At 35.4% G+C, this 14,440-nt stretch overlaps 1 protein-coding gene across 1 annotated transcript; it reads left to right on the top strand.

Moving 5' to 3' along the window:
* The first annotated feature begins 5,463 nt into the window (after positions 1-5,463).
* Positions 5,464-6,508, top strand: LOC132254982 (uncharacterized). The gene is made up of 3 exons (XM_059742205.1): positions 5,464-5,545; positions 5,641-5,759; positions 5,869-6,508. The coding sequence occupies exons 2-3, from the start codon at positions 5,694-5,696 to the stop codon at positions 6,352-6,354; spliced, it is 552 nt and encodes a 183-aa protein (XP_059598188.1). The 5' UTR covers positions 5,464-5,545; positions 5,641-5,693; the 3' UTR covers positions 6,355-6,508.
* The last annotated feature ends 7,932 nt before the right edge of the window (positions 6,509-14,440 follow it).

Genomic DNA, 14,440 nt, shown 5'->3' on the forward strand with positions numbered 1-14,440 from the left:
ACTATTTGTTGGTGGTACTTGGAAGGTTACAAAGGGAGCTAGGGTATTGGCTCATGGAAAGAAGACTGGTACTCTGTATATGACCTCAAGTCCAAGAGACACAATTGCAGTTGCTGATGCAAGTACTGATACAAGTCTATGGCACCACATACTTGGTCACATGAGTGAGAAAGGGATGAAGATGCTGTTGTCAAAAGGAAAACTACCAGAATTGAAGTCCATTGATTTTGACATGTGTGAAAGTTGCATCTTAGGAAAACAAAAAAAGGTGAGTTTTTTGAAAACTGGCAAGACACCGAAGGCTGAAAAATTGGAACTAGTACACACTGATTTGTGGGGGCCTTCTCCGGTTGCATCCCTAGGAGGTTCAAGGTACTACATCACTTTTATTGATGACTCAAGTAGAAAGGTATGGGTTTATTTTCTGAAAAATAAATCTGATGTATTTGAAACTTTTAAGAAGTGGAAGGCCATGGTTGAGACAGAAACAGGTTTGAAAGTAAAATGTTTGAGGTCAGATAATGGAGGAGAGTACATAGATGGAGGGTTCAGTGAGTATTGTGCTGCACAGGGAATTAGGATGGAGAAAACCATTCTTGGGACACCACAACAGAATGGTGTGGTTGAGCGCATGAACAGAACTCTCAATGAGCGTGCTAGAAGTATGAGGTTGCATGTTGGACTACCAAAAACTTTTTGGGCTAATGCTGTTAGCACTGCAACTTACCTGATAAACCGAGGACCATCAGTTCCCATGGAGTTCAGACTTCCTGAGGAGGTTTGGAGCGGTAAAGAGGTGAAGTTTTCACATTTAAAAGTTTTTTGTTGTGTTTCTTATGTTCATATTGATTCTGATGCTCGTAGTAAACTTGATGCAAAGTCAAAAATATGTTTTTTCATTGGCTATGGTGATGAGAAATTTGGCTATAGGTTTTGGGATGAACAAAACAGGAAAATCATCAGAAGTAGAAATGTGATATTTAATGAACAGGTTATGTACAAGGACAGGTCAACTGTAGTGTCAGATGTTACAGAGATAGATCAAAAGAAATCTGAGTTTGTCAACTTAGGTGAATTGATTGAAAGTACTGTCCAAAAAGGGAGTGAAGAAGATAAGGAGAATGTAAATTCACAGGTAGATCTGAGTACACCTGTAGCTGAAGTTCATAGATCTTCAACGAACATTAGACCTCCGCAGTGTTATTCACCTGTTTTAAATTATCTCTTGTTGACTGATGGTGGTGAGCCAGAGTGTTATGATGAAGCCTTGCAAGATGAGAATTCAAGCAAGTGGGAGTTAGCCATGAAGGATGAGATGGATTCCCTGTTGGGGAATTAGACATGGGAATTGACTGAATTGCCAGTAGGAAAGAAGGCTTTGCATAACAAGTGGGTATATAGAATAAAGAATGAGCATGATGGTCGCAAACATTACAAGGCTAGATTAGTTGTTAAAGGGTTCCAGCAGAAGGAGGGCATTGACTACACAAATATTTTCTCCAGTTGTGAAGATGTCAACAATTAGACTTGTACTTGGAATGGTGGCTGCAGAAAACTTACATCTTGAGCAGTTAGATGTGAAGACAACATTCCTTCATGGTGACTTGGAGGAGACAAGAGAATCTAGTCTGCAAACTAAGAAAGAGCTTGTATGGCATTAAACAAGCTCCTAGACAGTGGTACAAGAAGTTTGACAATTTTATGCATAGAATTGGGTTCAAGAGATGTGAAGCTGATCATTGTTGCTATGTTAAGTCTTTTAACAATTCTTACATCATATTACTGTTGTATGTGGATGATATGCTTATTGCAGGGTCTGACATTGAGAAGATTAATAATCTGAAGAAGCAATTGTCCAAACAGTTTGCAATGAAAGATTTGGGAGCTGCAAAGCAAATCCTTGGTATGAGAATCATTAGAGACAAGGCTAATGGTACATTGAAGCTTTCACAGTCAGAGTATGTGAAGAAAGTTCTCAGCAGGTTCAACATGAATGAAGCTAAACCAGTGAGCACACCCTTGGGTAGTCATTTCAAACTAAGCAAAGAACAGTCACCGAAGACAGAAGAAGAAAGGGACCATATGAGCAAGGTGCCCTGTGCCTCAGCTATTGACAGCTTGATGTATGCTATGGTGTGTACAAGGCCAGACATTGCACATGCAGTGGGAGTTGTGAGCAGATTCATGAGTAGGCCTGGAAAGCAGCATTGGGAGGCAGTCAAGTGGATTTTAAGATATCTGAAGGGTTCATTAGATACATGTCTTTGCTTCACAGGTGCAAGTTTGAAACTGTAGGGTTATGTAGATGATGATTTTGCCGGTGATATTAATAGTAGAAAGAGTACTACTGGGTTTGTTTTTACTCTAGGTGGTACAACTATATCATGGACTTCAAATTTACAGAAGATTGTTACTTTGTCTACTACAGAAGCTGAGTATGTTGCAGCAACTAAAGCTAGAAAGGAGATGATTTAGCTACATGGTTTCTTAGATGAATTGGGTAAGAAGCAGGAGATGGGCATTCTACACAATGACAGTCAGAGTGCAATCATTCTTGCCGAAAATTCGGTCTTTCATTCAAAGTCGAAACATATACAAACAAAATACCACTTTATCCGTTATCTTGTTGAGGATAAACTGGTAATACTTGAGAAGATTTGTGGATCTAAGAACCCTGCAGACATGTTGACTAAGGGTGTCACTATTGAGAAGTTGAAACTGTGCGCAACTTCAATTGGTCTTCTAGCTTGAGGACAGGAGGATGAGTTGTAGGGATAAGGGATTGTTTCTTGGAGGAGAGCGGTTTGATGTTGGTGATTGGACTAGTCTCTAACATAGTTCTGAAAGGCGCGCCTAGGCTCGGGGCGGTGCGACGCCACCCTCCAGCGCCTCGCCTGAAGGGAAGCGACGTCCCTTCACGAAGGCTAGGCGCGCAAGGCGCTCGCCTCCAACAAGGCACGAGGCGGTCGCCCGAGTCGCCTCTAACGGCCCGACCAGGTACGCGCTTCTTCTTCTTCTTCTTTTTCTTCTTTTTCCTCCTCCAGTCGAGATGCAGAGACCCGCGCCAGCCCTAATTTTTTTATTTTTTTTTATTTTCTAGGCCCAAAACGACGCCGTTTTGGACCCTGTGCACTTAAGTGAACAGGGACCAAAACGACGTCGTTTTGGACCCTGTTCTTTTTTAAAAAAAAAACTTCTTCCATCCAGCCCCATTTTCTGCTCTTTCTCCACCCGAGACCACTGCCATTATTTGCCCTAGCCTCTTCCGTGCTCGAGAAGTGAAGAAGAAGAAGAAAAAGAAGAAGAAAAATAGGAGAAAAATAGGAGAAAAATAAAGGGGAAATAGTCACGTACCTTCCCGACCTCGGTATTTTTCTTTTTTCTTCACTTTTCTACTTTTTTTTTTTCCATTCTTATCTCATAACTCTCATTGGTAATTTTTTTTATAAATATAAATATTATATTTTGAGTTTTTGACATGAAAATTTTACAAAATAAAAATAAATAAATAAAAAGCACTCATGCATATTTGTTGTTAATGTGATATTTGATAATGTGATATGCATTTTTTTTTCAATTTTTTTTCTTAATTTAATTATAATTATTTTATTGTGGAGTATAGATAATTTGTTTGCAAGATGGATAATGAGAGTGAAACTCAAGTGGACTCTAGTGCAAGTGGAAGAAGAGATCCGGGGTGGAAATATGGTCGTTTGGTTAATGAAAAAGATTTCAACACCATCATATGCATTTTTTGTGATAAAGTAACCAAAAGAGGCATATATAGACACAAACAACATCTTGTTGGTGGATATAGAAATGCTAAAAAGTGTAGAAAATGTCCGGAACATGTTAGAGAAAAAATGGAAGAGTATATGAGTTCCAAGAAAAATCAAAAAGAGCAAATGAATATGGGGAGCGAATATGTTAATGAAGATTTTTTTGGTTTGGAAGATGAAGATATTGGTGAAGAGATTAATAGTAGAACGAATGTCACCAACATTTCTAGTGGAGGTAGTAACCGAGGAGGAAGTGGTGGTAGGACGTTTTTTTCAAAAAAAAAACCAAGACAAAAAGGTCATATGGATCATTTTTTCACTCCTAATGCAGAGATGGTTGTTCAAAATCGAAGGAGTAGAAAGATGAATCAAACTACCATCAATGATGCCTACAAAAAGGAAGCAAGAGAAAGAGCTTGCATGCTTATCACAAGATGGATGTATGAGGCTGCTATTCCATTTAATGCAGTCACATATCCGAGTTTCCAACCAATGATTGAGGCTATTGGCCAATATGGTGTGGGTATGAAGGGACCAACTTTTCATGAGGTAAGAGTTACTAACCTTAAGAAAGAATTAGCTCTCACAAAAGATTTGATGAAAGATCATATGGTGGAATGGGGGAAAAATGGATGTTCAATTATGTCGGATGGATGGACCGATAGGAAAGAGAGAACTTTGGTGAACTTTTTGGTTAATTGTTCAAAGGGAACCATGTTCATGCAATCTATTGATGCTTTTTCAATGATTAAGATGGGAGAAAAGATGTTTGAGTTACTTGACAAATGGGTAGAGCAAGTTGGTGAGGAGAATGTTATTCAAGTTATAACAGATAATCACTCAAGTTATGTGATGGCAGGTAATAAATACTATTTCTTGAATTTTTATTTACTTTTAAAATTTGAATTATTTATCTTGAGAACTTATGTAAATTTATTATCTACAATTTCATATGGGGAGGTTGTAAGAATTAAAGCGCCCACATTTGTATTGGACACCATGTGCTGCACATTGCCTTGACTTGATGTTGGAAGATATTGGAAAGCTACCAAACATCAAGAGGACATTGGAGAGGGCTATATCACTAAATGGGTATATTTATTATCGCTCAGGGCTACTCAACATGATGAGGCGGTTTACTGGACAAAGGGAATTGCTTAGGCCTGCTAAGACTCGGTTTGCAACTACTTTCATCACATTATCGCGATTGCATGAACAAAAAAACAATTTGAGGAAGATGTTTACAAGCTCGGATTGATCAGATAGCAAATGGGCAAAAGAGCAGAAGGGGAAAACTATAGCCAACATAGTTCTAATGCCTTCATTTTGGAACACTATTGTGTTTTGCTTAAAGGTTTCGGGTCCCCTAGTTCGTGTGCTTCGTTTGGTTGATGGTGAAAAAAAAGCTCCTATGGGATACATCTATGAGGCCATGAATAGATCTAAGGATACAATTGTGAGAAGTTTTAATGGAAATGAAAAGAAGTACAAAGAAATCTTCAACATCATTGATAAGAGGTGGGAGATTCAGCTTCATCGGCCTTTGCATGCAGCAGGGTACTTTTTGAACTCGGAATTCTTCTATGATAAGCCAGAAATAGAGCATGATGCTGAGATTATGAGTGATTTGTATAAATGCATCTTAAGACTAACAAGAAACCCTGCTAAGCAAGAAAAAGCTGTGGCCGAAGTGAGTTTGTTCACAAATGCCCAATGACTATTCGGGAATGAGTTAGCTATTAGGACAAGAAAGACTAGAGCACCAGGTTAGTTATTTAGTTTTGTTTATTTAAATGATTAGATTGTATTTTTGCTAAAATAGGTGAATTGTTTCACTAAATTGTTAATATCTATACTACAGCTGAATGGTGGGCTGCATATGGAGCTTCAGCTCCAAATTTGCAAAAGTTTGCAATGAAAGTCCTCAACTTAACATGCAGTGCATCAGGTTGTGAACGGAATTGGAGCATCTTTGAAAATGTAAGTGACCAAATCCAAAATAATTACAAGTAATAGTCTAATAGAGTCTTGAATGTAACTTAAAAGTTAAAACTTTAAAATATATTTATGAGCTTATGAATTTTTGCAGATTCATAGCAAGAGGAGAAATAGGTTAGATCATCAACGCTTGAATGATTTGGTGTACATTAAGTATAATCGAGCCTTGAAGAGAAGATACAATGAACGTAACACCATTGACCCAATTTCCTTGAAAGATATAGATGATAGCAATGAATGGTTGATAGGGAGAATGGAAGATGAGGATTCTCATGGAGGTGCACAAGATGATTTTGTATTTGATGATGACAATTTGACATGGGGTGATGTTGCTAGAGCTGCTGGAGCTGAGGAGGCTAGGTTTGATACTAGAGCTAGAGCTAGAGCAAGCTCAAGCATAATACCACCAACAAGGGGGATAGCTTCAAGTTCTAGAACTTTGCCTTCTCATTCACTAATAGATGAAGATGAAGATGGAGGCATGGTTGATTCAGCAGATGAAGAAGATGGAGAAGGCTACAAATGTGGTGATGGAAATGATGATGATGATGATTTTGTTGATTTAGAGGAGGAGTGATGATTGCTTGTTGTGGACAAATTTGTGATTTAATTGTTTTTTAATGATGTTTTTGAATTGTGGACAAATTTCATGTTTTGGACCTTTAGGTTTGGAAACTTTGGATTTGGATATGTATTAGGCAATTAGCAATATGGATTTGGATTTGTTTTTATGTTTGGAGTTCTTTATTTTTATGTTTTTTGTTATTTAAATTGAAGTTTTTGATGATATTTGATGATTTATGTGTTTAGGATAAATAAATGATTGTTAAATTTGATTATATTATATAAAAATATATATGTAAATTAGGGTGCGCCTCACTTCACTAAAGCCCGCGCCTTAGATGCGCCTTGCGCCTTAGGCTCCAGGACTACTTTGCGCCTTGGTGCGCCTTGAGTCTTTTAAAACTATGGTCTCCAAGTGGGAGATTTGTTGGGCTTTGTGGAGCCTAGTTTTGTTTGATCCGGTTTGACAACCCGACCCGAATAATATTGCATGGCTTTTTAATGGGAGATTTATTAAGGCCTGTTGGGCCCGTTTAGCCCATTGTGGAACCACCTTTTGTAATTAGGGTTTTTTAGTGTGGTGGGGTTGCCGTGTTATATATAGAGAGAGAATATTGTAGCCGCTAGGTTGTACTCTGTATTCTTCCCTGATAATAGTGATATCCCTGCAACTCCGTGGATGTAGGCAAATTGTCAAACCACGTAAATACTGTCTTGTGCGTGTGATTGTATTTCTATGGCGTGAGTTTTCTCTAGTTTTTTGTTTCTCACAGGTTGGGAATTCGGTTTAATTCCCTTCACATATATACACAGTCTGCTAGCTCATCAGACGTGTCAAAACCAAGATAGTCAATGACGTAGACAATTTGAATTTCAGCCAGCATCACCACATCCATAATCTCTGTTGGATTAAACTTTTCCTCTGCCTGAAGCAGCTGCTACAACATCCTAAATGCAGCAAAAGGCGGCAGGAGCAAGTCTCTTCACCTTGTAATTGGTTTTGGGTATTTCAATAGCTACAATCTTCACAGCAATGGATTCTTTTTATACGTCGGAAACGCCTTGCGAGTGACCCAATACAAATACATTTTCTTTTCCTGATTATCACGAAGTGTGGCTTTTTGGGTCCGTTTTCTACATTTCCTTTCTCTAAACCCTCAGCTTTTGAAGGACTCTCAAGAGTTGTAGCAACAGAAGTAGCAAAACACTATTCAAATTCCTTATGTTCATCAGCAGCCTCATTAATAGGCGCACAAATCTGCTCTCTAAGCAAGGAAGCATGCTGCCTCTGGAGTGGAGTGCTTCTTTCACCTTTATCATAATGCTCTTCAAGATGAGCAAACTGTCGCTTAAACTAATCAACACCACTCGGGTACATGAAACTAGTTTGATCTCCACCACGAAGATACCCTTGCAGTATCTGGGGATGAATACTCTAGGATCTGAGCGCTCTTGCAGGACTAATAGGAGTTTTGAACCATCCTATGAACCTATTTCCCATGGTGCTTCTGACAGGGATGGCCATGAAAAAGGTGTTGGTGGTGGAGTTGATATTGTTCCTGAGAGTGGGAAGTCTCAGAAGGAAATGCCTTCACTGAAAATCGATGAATTTGGGAGGGATTTTAGATGAGTGGCATGAAGATTTTGAGTGACCATGCTAGAGGGGCTTCATGCACCAGGGATTAGGTGGTAATGATGATGGAGCTACAGGATCTGAGTCGACTGGGAGTTTAGCTGAAACAACTGGTAATGTTGTAGGCACAATGACAAGCATGGGTGGGTTGGAGACTCTTATATTTTGCCTCAGTTGCATCTCAAAATCACCAGTGGTCGAGCCAATCTCCAGAATGAATCAATGTGGGAAACAGGGCCCATCAACCATCTTACCATAATGTCAGGTTTGGCTATAACTAGCTTTTTCCAATCCCGAAACCTTGATTACATGTTCAGGAAAGAAGCAGGGGGGAACAAGAGAACCGTAACAGGAAAAAGAAACATGAAGCCTTTAACGATCATGTTGAACTCATTTCATCATTTCATCCATAGGTTCAACAATCAGTGGGGTAAAAACGGAAAATGTTTGCAAGAATAGGGCACAAAATGCAGCAAGCCATTCAAATATTAGACTAATAATCACCAAATCAACACAACCCAATAAACAGAGTTAAAATTACAGAGAATAAAATAGGAGAACAACTGTAAGATGAAAATATACAAGAAAATCATGATAATCATACCTGGAAGTCTCTTCCTCAACCCAAATCCTGGGCTGCCACTCGCTGCTCTCTCTATATCCAATGCTCCACCTAAAAATCTCTCTCAAAAACCCCCCACCCTAGCTTATCCCTTGCAGCCACCAAAAATGTCCCCCTCCCCCGTCTGGCTTGCCTCTACCAGCTAAGCAATCCCCTAAAAAATATCTCTCTACTCCCCTGAAAAAACACCACCTCCACCGCAAGAGACGCTCCCCCCTCCAGACAAAAAACTCCTCTCTAACAGCCAAAAAGCTCCTCTGAATATCCTCCAACAGGTGTCTCCACCCCATTGCATTTCCAACCCACTACCTGATTCACTGACCACCCAACCAGGAAGCAGCATCTGGCTCTTTAAGAGCCCTCCACTTGGCAAGAGGTGTGACCTGCAGAAAATAAAAAAACGAGCCCCATATGGGGGTCTACAATATGCTTTAAAGTAATAAAAAATTTATATATGAAAACTTAAAAGTATACTATTATTTTAATAAAGATAAATTTGTTAAAATACAAATAAATTAATATCTTAAAAATAACACAAATTAAATATCTTAAATTAATAAATTATATAAGTGTATATCTTATATATTTACATATCATATAACTTTATTATTTTAAGATTATTAATCTATTGATAAACAAAATATTTATTTATTATTATTTTTATCAATTTATCTTTAATGAAGTAATAATAGATCCTTAAGTTTAAATATATAAATTTTATTATTATTTAAAACATATATTTTTAATTTGAATAATAATTTTAAATTTAATATTTTTTTATTAAATTTTAAAGTACAAAAAGTTAAAACTTTCAGGTTAAAAAATAAAATTGCAATTGACAATTAATGTTTTAGTTAAAAAATAAAGTTTCAATTGACATTTAAAGTTTCAACTTAAATTTTTTTTTTAAATATTTTTTAATGATAATGGCTTTTACATGATACAAAAAAATTTCATTTTGTACATAGGTTTGACAATGTGGTTAATTTTTTTTTTTTTCTTCCATAATAGTCTATTTTGGCCTAGAACTCTACCATACATATATACAATTTTAGCTTTGCTAACTACGGGAAAATGCAACAAAAGAAAGGAAAGTACAACTAATGGAGAATATACAAAAACAAAGTATGAAAATTTGAAAATCAAATCAAAATATTAATCTGTAGACCCCCTCAAGTAGGATGGGTTCTTTTCTATTATTTTTATTTTTATTTTTTTGCCACCCTGAGAAGAAGCCATTCTTGGGCAGCCAAAGGAGCTTGCAGGTGAAGGAAGAACAATTGGTGGGTAAGTTGTTCTGGGCATACGGATGGGATAGGAGGAAAAGAGGGTGGAGAGCTAGTTGGAGCTATAGAAAGGACGACGACTAAAGTAGGGGGCGGGTACCAACATTGCATAAAAAGAAAAATATTTTTTTGAACTAACGGAGGGAGAGAGCTTGAAGAAGAGGAAAACAGAGTTTCACAGAGGAGATCAGAAATTTGCTTGAGAAGAGTTTTCCCAGGTATTGCAACTACAACTTCTTTGTTGTCTCATTTTCAGCTGTCTTCCTGAGAATCAGTTTGCTGTTTTGGTGTGGATAAGAAGAGTCATTTGTTTGTCATGGTCATGTTTAGTTTTCTGTGTGCATACTCTGTTTTTTTTGGGTTTTCCTTGCTTTTCTCTATGCAATATTGATGCATAAGTTTGTTTCTGAACTTGATATATGAGACTCTTGTTTATTTTCTTTGTTAACCCTACTTGTTTTAAGCTCATGGACGTCACCTGAAATGGAGCTCTGTACCATCACATGTTTCATGTTCTCATATTTGTTTAATCCTCATTGTTCGATCTGGCTATTGTCTTTGTTGTTGCTCTTATATTTGTGCTGTGTTTGGTGGGTTGTTTGACCTGGAATTTGGTGAAAATGGATGGAATTATGTTCTTGCTACCAAGCTCGACGCCCGCCTTACTGAGAATGGTGAGACTCAAGTCACTATTGAGTATCACAATGAAAATGGCGCCATGGTTCCTCTTCGTGTGCACACTGTTTTCGTCTCTATCCAGCGTGATAAGACCGTTACTAGTGAATGATCTTGGTGCTGGTACCAAAGAGAGTATCATCAAGCCTGTTATTCCTGAGAAGTACCCAGACGAAAAGATCATTTTCCAACACCCACTAAGCCACTTCTCATACCACCCGTTTCACCAATAATGCTCACGCTTAACCCACTTTCAGCTTTTTTCATTTCATTCCCCATGTCCACCATCCATCATATTCATTGCAGTAGCTCATTTCATCTCACCACTTTTCCACTCTCTATGCTCGCCAAACCCATTTTTTTTAATACCCTGCAAACCCACTTCTGTCGCTACCCATTTACCTTCATGCATGCATGTACCCATTTTTCATACCCATTAAACCACCTATCACCCTCACCATCCATCTAACCCACCTTCATCTCATTCCAATTATTCCTCATATACATGAAGCCCCATGCGTGCATGGCATCTCCATACCTATATTTCATGCCCTCCCATGCATGTACCCATTTTCCATACCCATCAAACCACCACCAACTCTTCCACCAAGCCACCCACGGATAGAGAAAAGAGAGAGAGAGAGAGAGAGAGAGAGAGAGAGAGAGAGAGAGAGATTTTAGAGAGAGAAAAATGGCACCTGAGTTTGCATGCAAAACATTTCGTCTTTAGTTTAAGGCACTGTAGACAACCTTTTGGTTGAGTAGGGATTGATTCTAGCTTGCCGGTACCAGCTTGCAGCCCACTACTTAAAAAAAAGGGGAATAGGTCCTGCTTGGAGCTTACACTGTCGATGACAAAAACTGTTGGTGAGGCTGATCCCAATGCCATCAAGTACCTAGTTTCCAAAATGAAGGCTCTCAAAGACATTGATGGGTTTTTTATTATTTCTTTCTTGTATGGGAATCATCGTATGGTAGTAAAATCAATAGAAGACTTTTTGGTGGGCCATCCCTGGAATATATATGCCCATTTTCCTTTTTGGTCTCACACGTTTTCACAAATTGTTTTCTTAACATAACTTTCAAAATTCCGGATTTTCAATCGCTTCAATCTTCAAATTAATTTTTCAAAAGTTCTAACTTCCAAAATTAATTTTTTTTAAAATGTCATCTTCAAAAATTCTAACTTCCAAATTTAATTTTTTTTAAATGCCATCTTCAAATTAATTTTTCAAAAATTCTAACTTCCAAATTTAATTTTTTTTAAAAATGTCATCTTCAAATAAATTTTCCAAAAATTATAGTTTCTAAATTTAATTTCTAAAATGCCATCTTAAAATAAATCTTCCTAAAAATTCCAATTTCCAAATTCGATTTTTTATTCCATCTTTAAATAATTCTTCAAAATTCCGATTTCCAAGTTTAATTTCCAATTTTCACATTTATTTATTTAATCATTATTATTTTCATTATTATTATTATTTTATATATTTATTTATTTATTTTTAAAATTTTAGCTTTAAATAATTCTTCAAAATTCTTATTTTCAAATTTAATTCTCAATTTCCGAAATTCTAATTTTTCAATTTTCGAATTTAATTTCGAATTTCCAAAATTCCAATTTTCATATTAATTTATCTAATCATTATTATTTTTTGTTATTATTATTATTATTTTATTTTATTTATTTTTAAAATTCCATCTTTAAATAATTCTTCAAAATTCCGATTTCTAAATTTAATTTCCAATTTCTGAAATTCTAATTTTCACATTTATTTATTTAATCATTATTATTTTCGTTATTATTATTTTATTTATTTATTTATTTTTAAAATTCCGTCTTTAAATAAATCTTCAGAATTCCGATTTCCAAATTTAATTCCCAATTTCCGAATTTAATTTCCAAAATTCCAATTTTCGCATTTATTTATCAAATCATTATTATTTTAGTTTTTATTTATTCATTTATTTATTTACTTATTTTTAAAATTCCATCTTTAAATAATTCTTCAAAATTCCGATTTCTAAATTCAATTCCCAATTTTTGAAATTCCAATTTTCCAATTTCCAAAATTCCAATTTTCACATTTATTTATTCAATTATTTTTAAGATTCCATCTTTAAACAATTCTTCAAAATTCCGATTTCCAAATTTAATTCTCAATTTTCGAAATTCCAATTTTCCAATTTCCTAATTCAATTTCCAATTCCCGAAATTCCAATTTTCACATTTATTTATTTATTTATTTATTAATTATTATTATTATTATTATTATTATTTTATTTATTTTTAAAAAAACTGCATCTTCAAATAATTTCCCAGATTCCAATTTTCATAGTTCTAATTCTCAAATAATTTTAAAATTTTCAATTTCTTTTCAATTTAATTTCGAATTCTTAGGTTTTCTAATTTCTTTCAAATTCAATTTCCAAAATTCCAATTCTTAAATTTAATTCCCAAGACTCCAATTTTCAAATAAATTTCAAAAATCCAATTTTCTCTCGAATAGCTTTAATTCTACTCCGGTTATCAAATAATCTTCTATTTTTCCTGGTTTTACATAAGCATGAATGCAGTTTTCATAATTCCATAATAATGAAATTTGTGAGACTAATTCATGCAAGATAGATTGGGCTTTGGTGGGGGCTCCATATATGAGTTTTCTCTTCTGATTGTCAATTATTATGTTTGATGAGTATTGTCTGATCTTTACCTTACTATTTGATATGCATGTGATGATTTTATACTTGAGCTAACCCTGTTTCCATGATAGCGCACTATTAATTGCTGCTAAGATACGATCTCATTTCCATTTCGCTTATTCTTATGCATAATTCTCTTTATCATTGGATTATTTCATTTTGATAACCATTGATTTCCTTACCAATTGCTATACTTGCTTCATCTTATTAGTAGAGACCCGTTTTTAGGGACTTAGAGGGGTGTTACGGTCTTTATCGTACCTTCCCGATAAGTAACCTAACCCCCGAGCCCAAATTTGGTTTTTCACATACCACTTTTCCAAATAAGAAGTCATACTTAAAGTTTTCTTTCTTATTTTGTTTACCTTTAAAAATAAAACAAAAATGAGTGGCGACTCCAAATCATTTTTTAAAAATAAATATTTTTCAAATAAAAAACGACTTCGCCATCGAGTAAGAGTGCATGAGTAGAAATACAGGGTCCACATAATGGTAACGAGAGAATATGTTAATAGGGAATTGTGGAGAGAAAAATGGCAAGTCAATTATATTCTTAATATTGTAAGTATCATTTGTTTGAGCATCCTTCTTTTTCTTATCCTTGGGTCTCATTACCCACCCCCATTTTTATTTTATTTTGTTTTTTTGTATTATTTATTTATTTTTTAAAATCTTGAGTAAGAAAATCATGGGAAAGAGAAGGAAAAAAAAAAGGAAAAAAAAAAAGAAAAAGAAATAGGAAACAAAGAAGAAATATGGTCAAGATATTTGATCATTTTCATCTTATTTTTGAAACTCAAACTATTTTTAAATTATAATAAATCAAATGCTTAAATGGTCCAAGTCACACTTAATTCTTCTTTTAAAAGAACTAAAAATGATTTTTCTCAAAACTGCAACAATACCAAATTTATGAATTTATTATTAATGTGCTAAAATGAATACTAGGATATAAGAAATGGTTTTCTCTAATAAAAATAATATTTCATATTATATAAAAATATCAATTTTTATAAAATATATTGTTGGAATTGGGTTTGGGTTTGGGTGCCCAAGTGGGACTGACCCGACCCAATCCAATGAAATGAGAGATAGGAGATCAGTTTTTGACAATTGAACCTAGAAATTGCCTTTATCTCACTCTCTCTTTGTGACAAAAGTTGTGACAAAAGTCCAAGGA

This window comes from Vitis vinifera, chromosome 13, assembly GCF_030704535.1.
Source record: "Vitis vinifera cultivar Pinot Noir 40024 chromosome 13, ASM3070453v1".
Taxonomy (NCBI): Eukaryota; Viridiplantae; Streptophyta; class Magnoliopsida; order Vitales; family Vitaceae; genus Vitis; species Vitis vinifera.

Bases quoted from the DNA above. Each gene is read 5' to 3' on its own strand.
- LOC132254982 (XM_059742205.1), top strand. From the start codon at position 5,694: ATGAAAGTCCTCAACTTAACATGCAGTGCATCAGGTTGTGAACGGAAT. The intron at 5,760-5,868 runs GTAAGTGACCAA...GAATTTTTGCAG, and splicing joins ATTGGAGCATCTTTGAAAAT to ATTCATAGCAAGAGGAGAAA.